Source organism: Emys orbicularis, chromosome 1 (assembly GCF_028017835.1).
Source record: "Emys orbicularis isolate rEmyOrb1 chromosome 1, rEmyOrb1.hap1, whole genome shotgun sequence".
NCBI lineage: Eukaryota > Metazoa > Chordata > Testudines > Emydidae > Emys > Emys orbicularis.
The window spans coordinates 342,191,839-342,215,979 of NC_088683.1; the positions used below are offsets into that span (position 1 = coordinate 342,191,839).

The 24,141-nt window shown below is 44.9% G+C and overlaps 1 protein-coding gene across 1 annotated transcript in view; it reads right to left on the reverse strand.

Moving 5' to 3' along the window:
- The window catches only part of HEPHL1 (hephaestin like 1), a 63,632-nt gene that overhangs the window by 21,003 nt on the left and 18,488 nt on the right, over window positions 1-24,141 (reverse strand). The window contains exons 4-12 of the mRNA XM_065409870.1: window positions 22,589-22,768; window positions 20,757-21,011; window positions 18,550-18,718; window positions 10,273-10,412; window positions 9,961-10,092; window positions 6,406-6,617; window positions 5,499-5,649; window positions 4,099-4,311; window positions 407-605 (exon numbers count right to left, since the gene is read on the reverse strand). Of these exons, the coding sequence (XP_065265942.1) occupies window positions 407-605; window positions 4,099-4,311; window positions 5,499-5,649; window positions 6,406-6,617; window positions 9,961-10,092; window positions 10,273-10,412; window positions 18,550-18,718; window positions 20,757-21,011; window positions 22,589-22,768 (1,651 nt within the window). The remainder of the gene's footprint in view (window positions 1-406; window positions 606-4,098; window positions 4,312-5,498; window positions 5,650-6,405; window positions 6,618-9,960; window positions 10,093-10,272; window positions 10,413-18,549; window positions 18,719-20,756; window positions 21,012-22,588; window positions 22,769-24,141) is intronic.

Here is a 24,141-nt window from a genome sequence, read left to right on the forward strand (position 1 = left end):
AAAGTGCCTAACTGAGTTAGGAGACCGAGTCCCATTTTCAAAAGTAACGTAGGTGCCTGATTCCTGTGGGAGCTAGGCACCTCATACCTTTGAGAAGAGAAGCTAGGCACTTAAATCCCTTTGATCATCTAGGTCTTAGGAGCCTCCATGCCACTGGCTTTCAATGAGACTAGGTTCCTAAGTCACTTAAGCACTTTTTAAATTTTTACCCGGAAATCACATTATTCAGTAAGAAATAAATATTGTATTATAATTTCTTTGCAGAAAATACCTGTTTTAGCAAACATCTAACACATTCCAAAAGTACTAGCTAGCTTTTCTGAAACCCAAAATATGTTTAGATTTCCCCATCAGAGCAGGTATGAATACCCATGAATACAGTTTGCTGTTAATTTGACTTCAGTACCTTGCATCTTTGCCACTCAGAGCCCAGGTTTTATTAGGTGCATAATCCCATTCCACTTCTTCCGCAGCAATGTAATATGTTCTCATGGTTCCATAGGGCTGCCCAGGGCGAGCTGTACTGTTACAGCTATTCACTTCATACATCTGTTTCATTCCAGCCACAAAGTGATCAAATGTTCTGCAAACCACTTTAAAAATGCCTGCAAGGGAATGCACTGGGGATTTATATAAAGGATAAAATGACAGGATTAAAGATAAAACCCCATTCCTCATACTTTAGTAACCTGTCCCCAAAGCAAACTAGACCTGCTATCACACTGAGAGCCATGCAGCCAGACACTTGTTCTAACACAGAGCCCTGCTGAGATAAGTGGAGATCCTCACAGGTGCAGATGTACGCACATGTGGTTTTCAATGCATTCAGTGAAATGGAAATACACCACTTATCTCCTTTTGCCATTTACAAACTATGGTCTTGATCCTGCAATGTAAGTCTTTTCAGGATCAATGGGAGTATTCACTCACTGATTCTGGTATGTAATGACCAAACGTGACCACTGACACAAATGTATCCTTGAGAAAGCAAGTAACTTTGCTACCCTCATGAGAACTGTCATAATCTTCCCTAGAAATCCCTAAACATCATCCTTAATTATTTCTCATTATTTAAACCTGGATAAGCCCTTTTAGCTGAGGGAGTACTGATTTACGGTCAACTGTCAATAAGATGGCTGGCTTTTAGAAATGAGCTGGCCAGCAAACCCCTACTATCCTTAAGTACCATCCAGGTAGCTGCGTTATCTATGGGTATAACACTTCCAACTGCAGAATTTCAAGGCAGCTATCCCAGGAGTAACATCATTTTTCTAATACTACAGTGCCATTTCTTTTTCTGCAGCTGTTCCTTCAAAGAATATAACGGGGACACTAGGGCATCCTACCCACTTTGTTAGGTGGGATCGGGCAGCAAATCCAACTGCAGGCTGCTGAACACCACTTTGCTGAGAGATAATGGACTCTTGCTTAGAAGATTCAGCTCCATTTTAGTTGGCATTCAGCTTCTGCTGACATTGGCTTGTGTTTTAGGCACCTATCCAGTGCCAGAGCTTTAATGTTAATACCTGATCAACTGTGTAGATGTGAAGTCATTGATCAAATAGTAAAGTGAGGAACAAGAACATAGCACCTTTTATCTAACAGTCTCAAAGTGCTTTGCAAACATCAATACTTGTATTAACTGACAGATTGCACCATGAAGGCCCAGCCCAGGAGAGTGGCTAGTGCAGAGCAGTCTTGTCCCAGGGAACGTTCTGGAAGGCACTGTGCCACAATGACTCCCAGAGCTCCTGAGAGCACAGCTGTTGTGCCATTCCTCTGGGCTTGTCTACACTACAGGTTATGTCAGTATAACTTATGTCGCTCAGCAGTGTGAATGAGCGACATAAGTGACACTGACCTAAGCGCTGGGGTGGACAGTGCTAAGTCAGCAAGAGAGCTACCGCCTCTCGCAGAGGTGGTTTTATTATGCTGACAGAAGAGCTCTCTCCTGTCAGCAGGGAGTGTCTTCGATGCAGGTGCGCCACTGTAGCGCTTCTAGTGTAGACTAGCCCTTCGAGTGTAAGCTCTTCAGGGAAGGGACGACTCTTAGTAGGTGTTTGTACAGCACCTGGCATAACGGGCCCTGATCTGACTTGGAATTACTGCAATACATAGGGGCCAGTTGTGCCACCCACGTATTCACCAGCATGAAGAAGGGATGAATGCTTGGGCCTATACTAAATAGGAGGGTGCAGCATCTGACCATCCCCACTGGCAAGTGCAAAGAGAGTTAGGGGAAGCCATGACTCCTCTCTGTCCTTCTAGAGAGGTTCTCACCCACAGGGGCCTAGTTCTGAGCAGCTCTTGTTCTCAGGGCTTACAAGGACAGTGGTGGCTTCCCATAAATGTGCGAAAGATGGGCAAGGCTTCTTGCATCCTCCTTCTGGTGTACCCAAGCAGAGGCTGACCACAATCTGGCTCTGAATAGTTACATCTTGCAATACCCCGGTGAGGTAGGTAAATGTTTTCAGATCTATTTGTAGCTGGGCAAGCTGAGGCACAGAGAAGTTAAGTGATGTATTCAAGACCAACTCAGTGGCTCAGTGGTCTAGCCAGAATTAGAACCCACGCTTCCTAACTCTCAGAACCTTGCTCTACATACTAGATTCCAATCCCACCCTACTGCTTATAAAGCAAAGGTTATAGAGAAGTAAAACATCCTTTAATTATGATGAATCACAGATGTTAGCGACTGAAAAAATCCATTAAGCCATTCACTCCAGCTTCTCGTTAGTGCAGGATCATGAAAAAGGTAGATTATTGTTTGTTCAGATGCCCAAATTCTGGTCTAGATTTATACTCTGTAATTCCATTGTAGATGATGGCATTGCATAGAATGCATGCTGGAACAGAATTTTCTTTCTAGTCCATACTTACACTCATCACACAATAGACCAAATCCTGCTCGCTAATAAACATTCATAACTCCCATTGATGTCACATCAGCTATGTCTACACTATAGCTACCCACAGCTGTGATGGCTGAGAGGTTAGGCATTGGAGCTGAAATCCAGTGTGGTTTCCCTGCTCAGCTTTGAATCCTGCTCACAGCAAGAGCTGTGTTTTAGTTAAGCACTGGAATAAACTGCCTAGGGAGGTTGTGGAATCTCCATCATTGGGGATTTTTAAGAGCAGGTTGGACAAACACCTGTCAGGGATGGTCTAGATAATACTCAGTCCTGCCTGGAGTGCAGGGGACTGGACTAGAAGTCCTCTCGAGGTCCCTTCCAGCCCTATGATTCTATGAGCTAGGGGTGTGATTCCGGTGCTCATATACACATACTCATGAGCGCTCTCATCTAAATAGCAGTGTAGCCGCGGTAGCGCAGGTAGTGGCAGAGCAGGCACAACTGAGCCATGAAGAATACAGACCCTCCTGAAACTGGTGGGTAGGAGAGCTCGCACAATTGTGTGTACATGAGCAGGGGAATCACACCCCTAGCTCACAATGCAGGTGTTTGTTAAATGCTCTGGCCAAATTCTTCTCTCAGCTACACTGTTGAGAAACTGTAACAACTCCACTGGAGTTACACCAGTGTAAAGGAAAACAACATTGGACCCTAATGTTTGCAAAGCCTCTCTGAGTGCAGAATTTGTCCCATATTAATTTTGAAAACATCACATCACTGGATGATTAATGGAGAAATGGGAAGACCTTTTATGCATACTCTGTAGGTGAAACGGAGTCAAGTACAGAGGCACAAGGCTATGCCTCACTTCAGTCCTACTTAAGACTTCACTATAGATCTTAAGTGGTTGCTGGCCTTGTTCATGGGGGTGAATTTTACCTTTATTCAAAATGTTGTATTTAGAGTTATGGAACATTTTATGATGATCCTCTCTGCCTGCCTGTCAGTCTATCCCATGCCCATCAATGTGGGGGTGCTGTCTTTTGTTCCTTGGTGTACATACTTACCTGAATTCTAGCATCTTGGCAATAAAGAACTTTGGCCCGAATTAAGGATCCTTGATTCACACATACTCTATGGCCCCTTCACATTGCCAGAGCAATGTAAATGGGCCTTAACATAAGTGATAATCAAGCCCTTTGATTCCTGTGACCAGAGCAATACTGAGATAAATTCAAAAACATACCCACGTGGTCTGGCTGCATGAGCGCCGTCCCTGACGAGTGCGGAAACAAGGCCAGAGTATCCCTTGTCGTCCCGCTCAAATGGATGGTGTTTCCTTGGAAATGAACTCCATGCATGTCCGTGAAGGTGCCTAGGCCAATCATATGCCAAGAAACTTTGTCATCCTTGCACATCACCAATCCTGGCAGATTACCGAACAAGTAGCCATTTACAGCTGAAGGAGAAGACAGTCCAGTTAGTAAGATGTGTCGTAATTCTGCAAATATTCTGCTAGCATGTCTAGCCAGGGAACTCTGACTGAGTATGTCCCATTAATTAATCGGGAAGGGTCTTCTGCGAAGCACTGCACAGGTGGTACCTATCAACATCAAGTACAGAAGATTAATTGCCTTAATGCTGTTCCTATAAACTCCTGTCTGGGTATCTGAGCTAATGTTAGATTTCATTCTTAGTCTGTGAAATGGGATCTCTTAATAATTCTTTACACTGCGATGGCAGCTTTCATCCAAGCATTTCAAAGTGCTTTCCTAACATTAATTAAGCCTCACAGCAGTCCTATAAATTAGGAAACGCCAATACACTGATGGTTAAGGCAAAGGAGTGGGCGTAAGGAGACCTAGGTTATAGTCCCAGCTGTGACTCAGCCTTCCCGTTACATAGACCAAGTCACTTAACCATACTTTGTCTCAATTTACATTTTTATATAATGAGGCTAGTAATCCCTCTTTATTTCCCAGGGGTGTTGTGGAGCTAAGATCAGTAAGGTTTGTAAAGGACTCTGCAATACTTGGATGAAAAGTGCCATGTCAGCATAAGGAACTATTAAGAGATACTGCCTCATACTGTAAGAATTAAATATAATAAGCTGAACAAATCCAATTCTGAGTTTATAGGAAATGAATTAAGGCAGGCATAGTTAATCTAAAGTATGTGATGCTGATAGACACCACATGCATAGTATTTCACAATATTTCCTTTATAATTAATTGATGTAACATGAGCAGTTGACTGCATAGGTGTAATAGATTATTTTCATTTTATAGACAGGGAAACTGAGACACAGAGAGGTTAAGTGAGTTGATCCAGGTCACACAGCTAGTCAGAGTGTCTTGGGCCCATCAGGATAGTGCCTAAGAGCCAGATTCTGATCCCCTTACACATGCTGAGATGCAGAATGAGATGTAGTCTTATCTACTGCAATGGGAGCAAAGTACTATTCAGTGTGAGTTAGGGAATCAGAATCTGGCCCTACATCAGGATAGGCAATCCCAGAGCACATGCCCTCACAAAGAAACGCATTATAACAGCAGCAATGAATGATGACAAAATTTGGTAAGTCTTACACCTTCACTATTCATCTTCTTAAATATCTCTGGAAAGTCTTATTTACAGATTCCATACCGTGCATCTTGTTGGATTCCCGGAAATCCTCATCTTCATTGTTTACCTTTGAGGGGTCCCCAGTAAACACCTTAATATTTTTGTCAAGATACCAGCTGAGATTCTCATCAAAGACTGTGAAGAGCAGATAAAATTCCTTGTCTATTCCTTTCTGCAGTCAGGGAGGAAGCAAATGCATTAAAATGAAAGGTGCCTGCAGAATTACACATGTAAAGACTTTTTTTCTCATGAACTTCGTGATAGCAAAATAAATACTCTGCTTCAGTGGCTCTCGACCTTCTCCATACCAGCACCCCATGTCACACCAGGACCTTTTCCATTCAGCCATAAAGAAAGGTAGGTTGTTCATGACTCCATGAGACCTGTTCATGACCCCCAGATTGAGGATCCATGTTCTACTTTAGTGTGTATAGCTTCTTATACTGCACTCATCACCATGCTATCTGAATTCATATTAACTGATACACAGAGACCCACAGAGATAGGCACACACCAAAGCCCCTGATCTGAACACCCAGGAACTATGATGATGTTCAGATGCGGATCTGGATCCAAACTTTGCATCTGGCCCCAATGTCAATGTTGAGTCCAGATCCAAACACCCCCAACCATGGGGAAGTTCAGAGCCAGATCAGAACTTCATAGCTTGGGTCCAGCTCTAGTCTGTATGACAAATGATGGGAATAAACAAATGTTGTGCTTCAGGGAAAATGGAAAAAACAAAGATACAACTATAACACACTTAGCTTCCACTGATGAGCTTCCACCCTGAATAATGATATTTGTTTACCCTTTCCAATATTTTATTAATTGGGCTGAGCCCACGTTGTGCAATTCAGACCTGGATGTGACCTTCTCCACAGATCACCAAATCATGCCATTCAGGATAGGTAAACACAGTTAGTACCTGTGTTCCATCATGATTCAAAGTGTTTTTCCTACAAACTATCAAAGGTCCTACGAGGCCAGAGTTGGTGTCCATGACTGGATCAGATGCTGAGTAGTACAGGTAGGTCAGGCATGGCGGATCGCTGGCGGTTGGGCCAACGTTTTCAGGCACTCTCCATTTGTATGTGAAGGTCTCACAGGGTTTAACATGTGCTCCCAGCTTCCAATGTCCTTAAAATACAAAGCCAATAAAAGCATCCCCCCCCAAAAATTACACTTTTCTTCCATTTCCCAGAAAATAAGTAATAGTTGGAGGTCGGTCACAGTCATTAGTTTCTGAAGACACATTCTCAGTTCTAAGCAAAAAAGCAACACAAACACTGTCCAAATATTCACTGCCCTTTTCCAAGGGGCTGGGCATGCCCGACTCCCATTGACAGCAGGTGGAGCTGTGGCTACTTACTAATTCAGACTCTAAAAAAAACCAGGAGTCCTTGTGGCACCTTAGGCCTGGTCCACACTAACCCCCCTACGTTAATAACGTAGCTGAATTCGAAATACCTTAGTTCGAACTTACCGCGGGTCCAGACGCGGCAGGCAGGCTCCCCCGTCAATGCCGCGTACTCCTCTCGCCGAGCTGGAGTACCGGCATCGACGGCAAGCACTTCCGGGATCGATCCGGGATCGATTTATCGCGTCTAGACAAGATGCGATAAATCAATCCCAGAAGATCGATTGCTTACGGCCGGACCAGGAAGTAAGTGTAGACCTGCCCTTAGAGACTAACACATTTTTCTGATGAAGTGGGTTCTATCCCACGAAAGCTTATGCCCAAATAAATTTGTTAGTCTCTAAGGTGCCACAAGGACTCCTCGTTTTTTTTGCTGATACAGACTAACACACACGGCTACCACTGAATTCAGACTCTGTTATCTGTTTCTTTCTGGCTCTGCAACAGCACACCAGAAACTTTGTTATGGTCTCGGGAGTGTTGCTTGCTGTTTATATGTTGTGACTTACTTGGAAGGGGGTACTGTCATGCAAAGGTTTGGTATATTGCCATTCACAGCAAACTCAGGGACAATGTTAAACTAGTAACACACCTGCCATGGAGAATGTCAGTATCACTGACTGAAAACTTACAAAAAGGACTTTCTAGGCTGGTTAGAAAAATGAGTCGATTCTGCACCCTTCAAACACAATGGTAAAACATCCACTGGCTTCAATGTGAGCAAAAGCAGGCCCAAAATGTGCTTTAAGATTGAAGAAATCATTGATTGGGCTGGTTGTCTCACTGTAGTTAAATGTGTCTGCCACTGGCAGGCTGTGTGCATTTTATTCTCTCTGTGGCAGTTTATTTCAACTGGGCTCCTGAAATATTTAATAGGACCACAGAGGATACATTTGAAGGCTTAGATGGACTATGAACGAGTATATTGATATTATTACTTGAGGCTACAAACCACACTATAAAGAATGCAGAAGCAGAAAGTTATACTGAGGAATGAAAAATGACAGCTCTTAGTAAACAAAATAGCATCGCTTTGGAGATAAATAACCGTCTGCCACAGAATAGGAGTGAGCTGCAGGACGGGAGAATATGTCTAGATGTCATAACAAAAAAAGCTACATAATGCACCCAAGGTACAGTCAGCTACTTGGGCCAATCCATGCCAAGCATGGCCACAGGAATGAGTGCATCGCCTAGGGCCCTATTACTAGAGAACTCCCACTGAGGTCAGAACATGAATGTGAGCAGACAGAGCAGAAGCACACTTCAATCAGGGGACTGTTGCTGACGTTGGTGGCAGCAGGGTCTTTACTGATGACATCAAGGCTGGCCTCAGGGTGGTCTTGTTTCAGGAGAACAACACTGCTGGCTGCCTGGATGCCCACGGGAGATCAGTGATTGAAAGCGTAGCAGAGTGTGCTGCTGTTGTTTGTATTGATTTCATTCGTTTGTTTACATTTTCCCTTTACTCGCTCTGTACAACTCTCTGCTGGGAATATGTCCTGTGTGTTAGTTCTGAGTGCTGCCAGGGCAGTTGAAACAAAGCAGGTCAGCCAACAAGTGACTTGCCCTTCTCTTGAATGTTTTAAATTAGACAAAAAGTGTTACAGAGACTATGCAGAAATATTCTCAGATTAGGGAACTAGAATGTTTAGGCCTAATTTATAATGTGGGAGATTTCATATCAACATGTATGTATTTACAAGGATTAACTGTTTTGCTGCTTTCCAGTTACATTGGGCAAAAGGTACCTCCAGTGCTGCTCAATGTTCCAGGTGTATCACAATGTGCCACTGTGATTAGAACATCAGAACATCAAAACAATGCTACCATTACAGCTGGGTGTGTGTGGGGAGAGGCAGAAGAGGGCAGAAAAAATAAGTAGCTCAGATCAGATCCTAAATTATTAACAGCAATAGCCTAAAGAACTGCAATATTTAAAAAAACAAGACAAACAAAGAGATATGGTACCAGATTCTAATATCAGTTACTCTGGTGCAAATACAGTGTAGCTCCATTGACTTCAGTTGACTTATTCTAGATTTCCACTAGTATAACTGAGATCATAATCTGGCCCATGATTTTCATTTGACATTACAAGATGGGAAAATATCTATTAGTCTCCAATCAGGGCTGGCTCCAGCTTTTTTGCCGCCCCAAGCGGCAAAGAGAAAAAAAAAAAAAAAGCCGCGACTGGCGGCACTTCGGTGGCTGCTTTACCACGCCGCTTCATTCTTCGGCAGCAATTCAGCGGCAGGTCCTTCCCTCCGAGAGGGACTGAGGGACCCGCCGCCGAATTGCCGCTGAAGACCCGGATGTGCCGCCCCTTTCCATTGGCTGCCCCAAGCACCTGCTTCCTGCGCTGGTGCCTGGAGCCGGCCCTGTCTCCAATGCATTGTCTGGTCAAATCCAAGTGGAGGATCCAACACAGAGTAACTGAATGTATTTCTATGGCCTGTGTTATACAGAAGGTCACACTAGATCAGTGGTGGGGGGCTCCACTTCCTGCAGCTTCCATTGGCCGGGAACGGCGAACCGCGGCCACTGGGAGCTGCAGGTGGCTGTGTAAATGTAAACAAACGGTCTGGTGGCCTGCCAGCGGATTACCCTGATGGGCCGTGTGCGGCATGCGGGCCGCAGGTTGCCCACCACTGGACTAGATGATCTAAGGATCCCTTCTGGGCTTAAAATCTTTGACTATATGAAGCAGACAAAACTATAATGCTACACAGGGCCGGCTCCAGGCACCAGCTTAACAAGCAGGTGCTTGGGGCGGCCAAGGGAGAGGGGCGGCACCTGCGGCAATTCGGGGGCGGCAGGTCCCTCACTCCCTCTAGGAGCGAAGGACCTGCCGCTGACCTGTCACCGCCGATCGCGGCTTTTTTTTTTTTCTTTCAATTGCTGCCGCCGATCGCGATCGCGGCTTTTTTTTTTTTTTTTTTTTTGTGCTTGGGGCGGCAGAAATGCTGGAGCCGGCCCTGATGCTACAGATTAGGAGAGTTAGCTTCACATAAACCAGATCGCAACAATCCTACCTTCATCACGCACACAGCTGAAACGTACCATCTAAATATGATGTTCCTTCTGATTGCTTGCTATAGCTCACACCATGTGGCATAATGCTATAGTTCTTCTCAGCTTTGTTGGCAAAAGTAACTAACAAAGTATCTCCCACTTCAGCCTTGATAACTGGGCCTTGAAAACAGAGCAGGAAAGGAGTCACTTAGAACAACTGCCAAGCATAAAAATATTGCCCCCTCTACAGAATGGGGCTGATTTTTCTAATAGCTACATGCACAAAATTCCCACTGAGGTGGACTGGAATTGCATGCTTACAAATGAGGCTGTGATAGGACCTGAAAATATTTACTGTACCAAGTATTCCAAGGTGCATTGTAGCCTCAGTTCGGTTCTTCTTTCTGGTAAACTTGTCATCAGTGTATTCCACATACTGAACTTTCCAATATTGTCCTCCTATTCTATCAGTCCCTTGTGTAAAGAATGATGCAGACTCACTGTGAAATAAACAAATCAGACTGATTACATAGTAGCATATACATTTATAACACTTCACTTAGGGCAAAAGTCCTTCTCTCAGATGAGACAGGACACAGGACTAGATGGACAATGGATCTATCCAGTATGGCCATTCTTATGATCTACTGATAAAAAACACTATATAAAAGCTAGGTATATTATTATTGTTGTTGTCATGTTGTTATGGCATTGTTATGTCCCAGAATTCAGGTACCATCATATGCTGAGCCTGTATCATGACTGGAAGTCCCATGGTTATGAATGGGAGCTCTGTGTGAAGATTAACCAACAAAAAATGTGCATTATAGAGAACAGAACGGCACTGCAGATCCAGAACCAGACCTAGAGATCAGTCTAATAGTTTGTCTGAAACTTCTTGCCTTGGCAGGTTATACATTCCAGAATTAAGTGACAGTGTCGTCATCTGATTTCAAATTCTGGAAAGGTGGAATGTGGCTGTTGTTAGAAATGACAGGAAGGGAGTGTGAAGAACAAGATCATAGAACCATAGGGGGTTAGATGGGACTGTAAGGGTCATCTAGTCTAACCCCCTACCAAAATGCAGGATTTGTTGGGTCTAAACCATCCAAGACAAATGGCTATCCAGTCTCCTTTTGAAAACCTCCAGTGAAGGAGCTTCCACAACCTCTCTAGGCAGTCTGTTCCATTGTCCTACTATTCTTACAGTTAGGATTAAATCTCAGGAAAATCTTCCTACGTCTGTTGTGCTGTAGTTTGAACCCATTACCTCTTGTCCTGCCCTCTGTGGCAAGAGAGAACAACTTTTCTCTATCTTCTTTAAAAGTAGCCTTTCAAGTATTTGAAGCCTGCTATCATGTCCCACCTTAATCTCCTCTTTTCCAAACTCAACATACCCAGTTCCCTCAGCCTTTGCTCATATAGCTTGCATTCTATCCCTTTGATCATCTTTGCTGCTCGCCTCTGGATCCTTCCAGTTTTTCTACATCCCTTCTATACACTGGTGACCAAAATTGGACACAGTACTCCAGTTGAGACCTAATCAGCGCTGAGTAGAGTGGTATTATCACTTGTGACTTGCATGCTAAGCCTCTGTTAATGCAACCTAAAATTGCATTTGCTTTTTTTGCAACAGCATCGCATTTCTGACTCCTGTTGAGGTTGTGATCCACCACAACTCCTTCCCAGCAGTGCCGCTGCCAAGCCAGTTATCCTCCATTTTGTATTTGTGCATTTGGTTTTTCTTCCCTAAGTGTAGCAACTTACATTTGTCTTTGTTGAATTTCATTTTGTTGTCTATAGCTCAGTTCTCCAATTTATCAAGATCCCTCTGAATTTTAGCTCTATCCTCCAAAGTGTTGGCAACGCCCCCTTTGTGTCATCTGCAAATTTGGTCAGTATGCTCTCTATTCTTACATCCATGTCATTAATAAAGATATTAAACAACACTGGACCCAGAACAGATCTCTGGGGAACCTCACTTGGGACCTACCTCCAATCTGACATCATTCCTCTAGTAGTTACTCTTTGTTTGTGGTTGTTTAACCAATTATGTATCAATTTAATGGTAGGTCTGTCAAGCCTGCATTTCTCCAGCTTATCAGAATGTCATGTGGGACTGTGTCAAAAGCCTTGCTGAAATCCAGGTATATTATGTCCACCACATTCCCCCATCCACCAAACTAGTTACCCTGTCAAAGAAGGAAATCAAGCTGGTTTGGCATGATTTGTTCTTAGTAAATCCATGCTGGCTGCTCACCTTCTCTATTGAGCAGTTGACCCACACCATCCTTGATTTTTCTTTTTCGTCTGACGTGTTTGAAGAACCCCTTCTAGTTGTCTCTAATATTTCTTGCCAGCTATAACTCATTCTTTGCCTTGGCTTTCCTGATTTTTTCCCTACACATTCACGCTATTCCCATGTATACTTCCTTAGTGACATGCCCCTCCTTTTATTTCCTGTATGTATCCCTTTTGGGGTTTGGATAGCTAAAAAGCTCCTTGTGCAGCCACATTGGCCTCCTATGGTGCTTCTTATCTTTTCTCTGAGTCAGACTAGCTTGATGTTGAGCCTCCAGTATTACATCTTTTAGGAACTGCCAGCCTTGGCAGCCAGCCCCCTTTGACTCCTTTTTTTCCTAATTGGTATTTCCATGGGAACTTGCCTACTATTTCTCTGAGTTGGTTGAAATCCACCTTTTTGAATTCCAGTGTCCTTGTTTTGCTGTTTTCATGTCCTCCTTTCCATAGGATCTTGAATTCTATCAGATCATGATCACTTCCTCCCAAGTTCCTGACTACCTTCACGTTCGCAACGAATTCATCCCTCTTGGTCAAAACCAGATCCAAAATGGATGACCCCTTAGTTGTTTCCTCAACTTTCTGAATGAGAAAATTGTCCCTGACATATGCTAAGAATTTGCAGGACATGTTATGTTTTGTTGTAATAGTCTTCCAACAGATATCAGGAAAGTTAAAATCTCACATTAATACTAGCTCATGTGTGTTAGTTAGTCTTGTTGCCTGCTTGTAGAATGACTCATCCACTTTCTCTCCCTGATGTGGTGGTCTATAACAGACCCCCACCATAGCATCGCTGTTGTTCTTTCCCTTTTTATCCTCACCCAGAGACTCTCAGTAGGTCTGTCGCTCACTTCCTCTTGGAACTCGGAGCAAGTGTATACATTCTTGATGTGCAGCACAACACCTCCTCCTTTTTCCCCATACCTATCCTTTCAGAACAAGCTATAGCCCTCAATGCTGGTACTCCAATCATGGTAATTGTCCCACCAAGTCACTGTAATGCCAATTATGTCATAATTTTATTCATATACCATGACTTCCAGTTCATCCACTTGTTCCCCATACTCCTTGCATTTGTATACAGGCATCGAAGATATTTTGCTGACTGCCCTCTTGCTTTTCCTCTTGTCTTTTCAATGCAGTTGTGATTTCTAGTCTCTTCTCCAGAAATTAGCCCCTTTCCCTTGTCATTCATTATTTGAGCCTGGATGCACATTGGATGGATTTTTGTCACCATCCCCTGTAGGACCTAGTTTAAAGCTCTCCTTATCAAGTTTGCAGTACTCTATCACTGAGTAACAGAGTACCAAGGCTGAAGTGTGTAACATTTGGGCATTGACACCACATGTTGCTCCGGCCAGTTTTCCAAGCAGGTTGTTGCGCGTTTTGACCTTAGTTGTGACCATCTTAAAAAGACAGCGACTAAGGTCAAAAGGCACAACAACCTGCTCGGAAAACTGGCCAGAATGACATGGGGCACCAACACCCAAATGCTATGCACTTCAGCCATGGCACTCTGTTACTCAGCAGCAGAGTAGTGCACTCCAGTATGGGCTTGCTCATCTCACACAAGGATGTTTGATGTATAACTTAATTTCACCATGCATATTATTTCAGGCACACTTAAAACTACTCCTCTACCATGGTTATGGGTTCTCTGCAATATTATTCCATCCAGTGTTTGCAGAGAGGAAAGTGTAGCAAAGCTCATGACAAAACTGTGTAATACGCCACATCTACTGTTAACTAAAGCCTTGTTTAATCCAGCATATGGTTGTCTGCCTTCACAGCGCATGTTGTGGATAAATTTACAAGGTAAAGGATTTACGGTACAGGACACGTGGCAAGCTTCATGGTGCGCAGAGAAAGTGACAAATAATTATCTTGTCTCGGACCCAACTCAACGTTAACTCGCGTTTGATTTACCATGAAGGCAATGGAGCCTTCTCAACCGGTTTTGTACCGGACATGGAATTTGTGTTGCAGCAGAATTTCAGTGGCATTTTAGAGACAGTCCACCATGTCAATGTGGGCAGCCACAAACCATGACATGCATTGGTGAGGACTGCAAAATGACTCCACTTCCTAGAGGTCTTCATGCCTTGAACCCTGTTGATAAGAATGCTGTGGTTTGGCTTGACCAGATTGCATATGCCAAATAAAATAATCAGGTTAGCCAGACGATGTCCAAAGATGCTCTTCCCACTATTTGATAGGTGGAGCCCATCCCATCACAGTAATCCTCTTTCCTGGAACATCAGCTCATTGTCAAAGAAGCCAAAACCCTCTCACCAACACAACCTGAGTAGCCACACATTTACTTCCACTATTCGATAGTCCCTGCCCAGGCCTTTTCCTTCAACAAGGTGTGTGTACTGAACCAGTGCTCCAGTGTTGCGTTGGGGTGTAGAGCAACTGGAGGAGTCATTTTTTAGATGAGAGGTGTAGTGATGTGGTCACTTACAGAGCACTCCCTCATGGCCAGGGGTCCCATTACAGGTACCCTGCCCTTACTGGCCCCCTCTTAGGCCCCTTACCTTAGGGCAGTGGTGGGCAACCTGCGGCCCGTGGGCCATACGCAGCCCGTCAGGGTAATCCACTGGCGGGCCATGGGACAGTTTGTTTACATTGACCATCTGCAGGCACGGCCGCCCGCAGCTCCCAGTGGCCGTGGTTCACCGTTCCCGGCCCATGGGAGCTGCGGGAAGCAGCGCGGGTCGCAGGGACGTGCTGGCTGCTGCTTCCGGCAGCTCCCCTAGGCCAGGAACGGCAAACCCCGCAGCCACTGGGAGCTGCGGGCGGCCTTGCCTGCTGATGGTCAATGTAAACAAAGTGTCTGGCGGCCCGCCAGCGGATTACCCTGACGGGCTGCGTATGGCCCACGGGCCGCAGGTTGCCCACCACTGCCTTAGGGTATGTCTACACTGCAATCAAAACTCCATGGCTGGTCCATGCAGCTTACTCAGGCTCATGGGCCTCAGGCTGCAGGGCTATTTCACTGCAGTGTAGACTTCTGGGCTTGGGTTAGAGCCCAGGCTGTAGGACCCTGAGACATAGGGTCCTACATAGAAGGGAGAACAGCAAAATAGAGACAATGGATTTCAGGAAGGCGGATTTTGGTAAGCTCAGAGAGCTGATAGGTAAGGTCCCATGGGAATCAAGACTGAGGGGAAAAACAACTGAGGAGAGTTGGCAGTTTTTCAAAGGGACACTATTAAGGGCCCAAAAGCAAGCTATTCAGCTGGTTAGGAAAGATAGAAAATGTGGCAAAAGACCACCTTGGCTTAACCACGAGATCTTGCATGATCTAAAAAATAAAAAGGAGTCATATAAAAAATGGAAACTAGGACAGATTACAAAGGATGAATATAGGCAAACAACACAGGAATGCAGGGGCAAGATTAGAAAGGCAAAGGCACAAAATGAGCTCAAACTAGCTACGGGAATAAAGGGAAACAAGAAGACTTTTTATCAATACATTAGAAGCAAGAGGAAGACCAAAGACAGGGTAGGCCCACTGCTTAGTGAAGAGGGAGAAACAGTAACAGGAAACTTGGAAATGGCAGAGATGCTTAATGACTTCTTTGTTTCGGTCTTCACCGAGAAGTCTGAAGGAATGCCTAACATAGTGAATGCTAATGGGAAGGGGGTAGGTTTAGCAGATAAAATAAAAAAAGAACAAGTTAAAAATCACTTAGAAAAGTTAGATGCCTGCAAGTCACCAGGGCCTGATGAAATGCATCCTAGAATACTCAAGGAGCTACTAGAGGAGGTATCTGAGCCTCTAGCTATTATCTTTGGAAAATCATGGGAGACGGGAGAGATTCCAGAAGACTGGAAAAGGGCAAATATAGTGCCCATCTATAAAAAGGGAAATAAAAACAACCCAGGAAACTACAGACCAGTTAGTTTAACTTCTGTGCCAGGGAAGATAATGGAGCAAGTAATTAAGGAAATCATCTGCAAACACTTGGAAGGTGGTAAGGTGATAGGGAACAGCCAGCATGGATTTGTAAAGAACAAATCACGTCAAACCAATCTGATAGCTTTCTTCGACAGGATAACGAGTCTTGTGGATAAGGGAGAAGCTGTGGATGTGGTATACCTAGACTTTAGTAAGGCATTTGATACGGTCTCGCATGATATTCTTATTGATAAACTAGGCAAATACAATTTAGATGGGGCTACTATAAGGTGGGTGCTTAACTGGCTGGATAACCGTACTCAGAGAGTTGTTATTAATGGTTCCCAATCCTGCTGGAAAGGCATAACGAGTGGGGTTCCGCAGGGGTCTGTTTTGGGACCGGCTCTGTTCAATATCTTCATTAACGACTTAGATATTGGCATAGAAAGTACGCTTATTAAGTTTGCGGATGATACCAAACTGGGAGGGATTGCAACTGCTTTGGAGGACAGGGTCATAATTCAAAATGATCTGGACAAATTGGAGAAATGGTCTGAGTTAAACAGGATGAAGTTTAACAAAGACAAATGCAAAGTGCTCCACTTAGGAAGAAAAAATCAGTTTCACACATACAGAATGGGAAGAGACTGTCTAGGAAGGAGTACGGCAGAAAGGGATCTAGGGGTTATAGTGGACCACAAGCTAAATATGAGTCAACAGTGTGATGCTGTTGCAAAAAAAGCAAACATGATTCTGGGATGTATTAACAGGTGTGTTGTGAGCAAGACACGAGAAGTCATTCTTCCGTTCTACTCTGCTCTGGTTAGGCCTCAGCTGGAGTATTGTGTCCAGTTTTGGGCACCGCATTTCAAGAAAGATGTGGAGAAATTGGAAAGGGTCCAGAGAAGAGCAACAAGAATGATTAAAGGTCTTGAGAACATGACCTATGAAGGAAGACTGAAAGAATTGGGTTTGTTTAGTTTGGAAAAGAGAAGACTGAGAGGGGACATGATAGCAGTTTTCAGGTATCTAAAAGGGTGTCATAAGGAGGAGGGAGAAAACTTGTTCACCTTAGCCTCTAAGGATAGAACAAGAAGCAATGGGCTTAAACTGCAGCAAGGGAGGTCTAGGTTGGACATTAGGAAAAAGTTCCTAACTGTCAGGGTGGTTAAACACTGGAATAAATTGCCTAGGGAGGTTGTGGAATCTCCATCTCTGGAGAGATTTAAGAGTAGGTTAGATAAATGTCTATCAGGGATGGTCTAGACAGTATTTGGTCCTGCCATGCGGGCAGGGGACTGGACTCGATGACCTCTCGAGGTCCCTTCCAGTCCTAGAATCTATGAATCTATGAATATATAGGAGGGTCCCAGAGCTGAATGTCTACACTGCAGTAAAACCGCCTCTTAGCCCGAGCCCCATGAGCCCAAGTCAGTTGGCACAGGTCAGCTGCGGGTGTCTAATTGCAGTGCAGACATACCCTTACACACTCCAGACAGTCTCTGCTGTGGCTCACAGCAGCCCTTTCTGGGACTGATTTCATGTCAAATAAAGTTCACACAAACCTCAAGAGTCCTTAATCACAAACGAATCCAAAAAGTCCTCAATGAGTCCCCTGCACAGAGTCCAAAACCGTAAGCCCCACCCATCTAGCTGGAGCTCTGGCATTGCTGTCTTATGCTTACTCTCTCAACCTGACACTCCTGCTGCTCCCGCTACCTTTTACCCTGGAATCACCTGATTCAACCCAGGTGTGGCTCATCAGGGCTTCACCTGATTACATTTCATGGGTGCGCAAAGTTTGTATATAAATTGGGTTTGTAACACAAAGGAGTGAGATGCACACTATTTGGCATGAAAGGGCCGGTTACATGTATTAATACACCTCTACCCCGATATAACGCTGTCCTCGGGAGCCAAAAAATCTTACCATGTTATAGGTGAAACACACAGCCCCGCCCCCCCCCACCGCCCCCGGAGCACTGCTTTACCGCGTTATATCCAAATTCATGTTATATCGGGTCGCGTTATATCGGGGTAGAGGTGTATATCTAGAAAACCAAGTTAACAAATCTGTGCTCACTCTGTGTTACATTCTAATTCAAGGCAAGACATAAGCAAGTGTAAATATTAGAGGGCAGGACCTGTGTCATCCTACGTGTCTGTACAGCACCTAGCACAATAGGCCCTTGATCCTGATTAGGGTCTCTGGGCAATATCCTAGTATAAAATCTCATCATCATCATCAACAGAAATTTAAAAAAAGATTTCACATTATGACACAATGGTTGAGATTGTCAAAGGCACTTAAGGGAGTTGGACACCCATTTTAGTGAATGGTAATCCAGCGTACAAATCTGCTACGGAGGTGTGAAAATCCACCCATACTCTTTACATTAAAAGTCTGAATGAAAAGCTGGGACACATACCTGCCAGTGGTATTCAAGGCCTGCCCCGTGAATTTATCATAGCCTTCAGGGCCGTAATTCCATAGCACGGTTTCAGCAGCAATAAAATATCTTCTTTCCTGACCAGTCAACGAAGGCTGAGAAACATTTTTATGGCAGATCTGAACGTTATACAGCCCCTTCATACCAGCTAAAGTGTAGAAAAAATCCACAAACAGTTCTTAAAACAGTGCAAGTTTCACCATTTCAGGCATCTCTTTGGTGCAAAGTTAATGTACATTAGTTTCAGTAGAGGAAGGTGAACTACATGGACTGGGAGAAATGACTTGGATTGTTTGGACAAATTTATGTTTTTAAAGAGTTCCCCAGTTTATATGGGGTTGAATTCTGCCACTGTTACTCTTTTTAGCATGGCACATTATTTCACAAGTAATACCATTGAAATCAAAGGGACTACTCATGGAGCAAGGTACTAGTCAAAGGCCTAGATCCTCAAAGGTATTTATGCGCTTAACTCCCATTGATTTCAGTAAGGATGGCAGAATCTGGCCTTTAGGGTCTGGTCCTTTGAGGCACTGAGCACCTCCTGAAAGGTATGAAGTATCCTCACCTCTCACTGACTTCAGTAGGAATGGAGAGGGTGGGCAGCATCTTGTGGGAGGCACTCAGCACCTTGCAGAATCAAGCCTTGATTGCCTCATCCAAAGTTCATAGAAGCCAGTGGGAGTCTCTGGATCAGACTGAGATTGTAAGTTCTTTGGAACAGGGACTTTCTCTTATATTAGGTCTGTACAGTGCAGACGGAGAGCCAATTGGGTGCTTATGGGGTCTTGTGTAATACAAACAATACTTAATAATAATAGTAAGTTCTTTCATGCAAAAGCCTCTCACTGGCCTTCTAGAAACACAGACCATTTTTATCAGATTTCTTTAAACAGAAAAAGTATGAAATGTTTTACCTGACATGACTTTTTTTAAGTGTAAAAGAGTCTATATCGGGGTGGGCAAACTACAGCCCATGGGCTGGATCCGGCCCGTCAGGGCTTTGGACCCGGCCCGCAGGATTGCCACCCCTGTGGCGCTATGGGACCTGCACCACTCCCGGAAGCGGCTGGCATCACGTCCCTGCGGCCCCTGGGGGAGGGGCGACAGAGGGCTCCGCATGCAGCCCTCGCTTGCAGGCACTGCCCCCTACAGCTCCCATTGGTTGGGAACGGGGAACCGCGGCCAAAGGGAGCTTTGGGGGAGGTACCCGCAGGCGAGGGCAGTGCGCGGAGCCCTCTGTCTCCCCCCCCCGGGGCCGCAGGGACGTGGTGCTGGCCGCTTCCGGGAGCGGCGCGGGGCCAGGGCAGGCAGGGAGCCCCCCTGAAGCCACTCAAGGTAAGCGGTGCTAGGCTGGAGTCCTCACCCCGAACCCCTCCTGCACCCCTCACCCCAACCCCCTGCCCTGAGCCCCCTGCCACACACCGCACCCCTCCTGCACCCCAGCTCCCTGCCGCACCCCACACCCCTTCTGCACCTAGACCCGCTGCCCTGAGCCCCCTCCAGCACCCTGTACCCCTTCTGCGCCCCAACCCCCTGCCTTGAGCCCCCAACCGCCTGCCCTGAGCCACCTGCTGCACCCCGCACCCCTTCTGCACCCCAACCACCTGCCCTGAGCCCCCTGCACCCCTCCTGCGCCCTAACCCCTTGCCCTGAGCCCCTTCCTGCACACCACACCCCCTCCCACACTCCGCACCCCCTCCCATACCCCAACCCCCTGCCCCAGCCCTACATTCATGGCCCTGCATGCAATTTCCCCCTCCCAGATGTGGCCCTCAGGCCAAAAATTTTGCCCACCTCAGTCTATATTCTACAAGACAGCGCATACAAAGGGCCTGACCCTGCATTCATTGCTCACCAAAAGCCCCAATATGCACAAAAGTACTGAGGTAGGGCTGGATCTGGCAACCCCTTCTTGTGTGAATCATCCTCACTCACATGAGTCACTGAAGTTTTACACTCGCTGATGATTTGGCACCATATAGCTTTTTGTCAATGACCGAAATCAGACTCACGAGATTTATTTGATGAAACAAGTCAGTGTAAGATGTTAATGTCCTGGGAAAATGTAGGCCTGCAATCCTACTTCTGCTCATTGAGTTCTCTTTTTTAGTCTGAAATATGTACTATAAATTATCTAACTTGGCATCTTCCTGGAAGGATTTGCCAGATCTGTATCACTGTACCTTGTAAATGTTCATTTACTTGACAGGTTAACAGCCACTTCCCAACATTCCCTGCAATCATTTCCACTGTAATGAAGGTTGCTGGAAATAGGTTGACGACGTCTGCCCTGTGGCCTTTGTTAACGATGGTGTGGCCATAGAAATACGCAGAGTGGATGTCTATCTCGTTACCCATCCCAATCAAATACCAGGACACGGATTGACCAGCACACATCTCCAAGGTGGGGAGATTTCCAAAAATGTAACCATTAATAGCTAAAAGCAAAACAGAACACAACCCATGAGATACAAAGGAGAAGCACAGATTGCTAGTGACTCTTATTTAAAGAATGTAAATGCCTGGTCCTTAAAATAAACCCGCAGAATGTCCATGCTGAGACCATATCCAAGCTAGGCAGTTAAAACCCCCCTCAAAACTCTCCTTTTCCATTATGCCTACAAAAAACTTGACAACGGTTAGGCCACTAAAGTGCAGAGACCTCATGCTGACCAATATTGTTTCATTATTTCTTTGTGCCCTCCCGTCTGTGCCTCTGTATCCATCTAGTCTATTATTTCTTATACTTAGATTGTGAGCTCTTTGGGGGCAGGGACTGTCTGTTTGGTTTATGTTCGTACAGCACCTACCACTGTGGGGTCCTGGTCCATGACTAGTCACTATGATAATACAGATATAAATAATTAATAGCATGTATTAGTTGCAGCTGAAGAACTGTTCTGAAAGGATGAGCGGCTGCTACGACTGAAAACCAGAGTGCAAACATTGCGGCAATAGTTCCAGGTGGGAAAGAGGAAGGAGCACTTTGCAGTCAGATCACAGGCCTGGGCATCAAGAGACCTGGATTTCTATCGCTACTTGTTGCAAACTTCCTGGGTGATCTTGGGAAGCCACTTAGGCTACGTTTTCACTGAAATCTGTAAATAAATGGCCTGATTTTGAAGTTAATGGACACTGTGGGTGTGCAACACCTCTGAAAATCATAGAATAATAGAAATGTAAAGCTGAACAGGACCTTGAGAGGTCATCTAGTCTATCCCCCTGTGCTCAGAAAGGACCCAGTATACCTAGCCCATCCTTGACAAGAGTTTGTCTAACCTGTTCTTAAAAGCCTCCATTAATGAGGATTCCACATTTCCATTAACTTCAAAATCCGGCCATTTATTTAGGTGTGTAAATATGGGTTTAGGTGCCTAACTCTGGGCACTCAGATTTGAAACTGATTAAGTTAATCTCTCTCTACCTCAGCTTCTCCACATGCAAAGGGACTACAGTGCCACCTACCTACATTGCAGGGAGCAAAGAGGCTAACTTCATTAGACCAGATCTTCAGCTGATACAAAGGGCTGTCGTTCCACTGACTACAATAGTGCAATGCCAATTTATACCAGCTGAGGATCTGGCCCATTATTTGTAAAGCACTTTTGAGCCTTGGACACTCACCACTTCCAGTAGTGTTTTTATGCACTACATCTCACAATGCTTTACAAAAGGTCAGTCTCATCATTTCTCTTTTGCAGGTGGGGAAGCTGAAGCCATTTGCCAAAGTTCAAATAGCAAGCCAGTGGTAGTGATGGGCACAGGAGCCAGGCTTCCTTCCTCAGATCCTGTGCCCTACATACCATGCTGCTTATAGACTTGAGGGGAGGCTTTCCGTAAGTACAATGGGTTAATAGTCTGGCCCACCCTCAGCCTATGCTTTCATTTCTTCCCAATTAACAGAGAAAGGAAAGACATCTAAAAAGCATCTATAAGGAACAGCAATATATTACAGACATGAAAACAGTCTAGTCGCTATTGCATGACAAGGTTGTGCTTGATAGTGGCTGCTCACCATGCATTTTGTTGCTGTTCTTGAAACCTTCATCCTCTTTGTCAACCGTGGTTGGGTCCAAGCAGAAAGCTTTTATATTTGCATCAATGTACCAGCTGAGATTTTCATCTACAATACTATACATCAGGGCAAAGCCTTTAGCAGCATCAGTGCTTTGTATTGAGGAGTCATCTAAACTTCCTAAACAGCAAACAAACAGGAAAGTACTAAAAAATAAACTCAGAGTTAATTAAATTTTAACATTTCTTCTTACAGTAAGTCTGAATGTACAATATTTCTGAAGTACTTTATTAAGCTTCAAGACTTTTACAGACCAATTTCAGCATAGTTATTTGAATGAATGACCATACTGAGAATGTTAATTCAGCTTCACATATACAGGCAGATGGGACGATTTCATAGGCTACCCTATGAAGAATGACTCTGAGGCACTCGAATGAGGTAGGCTGGGTTTGAGATTAGGTTAGCCCCTTTCATAGCAAAGTCTCCCTCTTCCTCAGGAAATACAAAGATTGCCCCAAGGTAGGCATACATTTTGTATGTAAAATACATGGGCCAGGTTATCATTTCAGATGTACAGAGCACATTCCCGTACACTGAAGATTCGACATGCATGAACATATAAAGATATATTCCATACAAAAAAGCCTGCATTAGAAAAACATTAATGTTTCTAACTGAAGCACTCTGTAAATCATAGAATCATAGAACTGGAAGGGACCTCGAGAGGTCATCTAGTCCCGTCCCCTGCACTCAAGGCAGGACTAAGTATTATCTAGACCATCCCTGACAGGTATTTGTCCAACCTGCTCTTAGAAATCCCCAACGATGGAGATTCCACAACCTCCCTAGGCAATTTATTCCAGTGCTTAACCACTCTGACAGTTAGGAAGTTTTTCCTAATGTCCAACCTAAACCGCCCTTGCTGCAATTTAAGCCCATTGCTTCTTGTCCTATCCTCAGAGGTTAAGAAGAACAATTTTTCGCCCTCCTCCTTGTAACAACCTTTTATGTACTTGAAAACTGTTATGTTAAGGTTGCCTGCACAACTTTAACACTTGTCCCTTGTACAACAGTCATAGGTGCCGACTCCGTGGGTGCTCCAGGGCTGGAGCACCAATGCAAAAAAATAGTGGATGCACCCACCAGCTACCCACTGACCAGCTGTTCAGTGGCACGTAAGAGGCGTGGAGAGGAGGGAATGGAGCAGGGGCGGGAAGAGGCGGAGCGAGGGCAGGGCACATTCAGGGGAAGGGCGGAGCAGGGACAGGGGCGGGAAGAAGCAGAGCAAGGGTGGGGACTTAGGGGAAGGGGTGGAGAGGGGGTGAGGCCTCTGGGCAGAGAGGGGGTGGAGCACCCACCCAGAAAGAAGAAAGTCAGCGCCTGTGACGACAGTCTTTCATGATATGATCACATGCCATTTTTCCACAGAACCACTGCCCTGTTCAGTTGGCAGACTGGATGATACTCTGTGAATGAGGCAGCTGTTTAATATTTATTTTTGTCCTCATTTTTAGACATGTGGTCTCATCTGCAATGCACTGCTCACTACG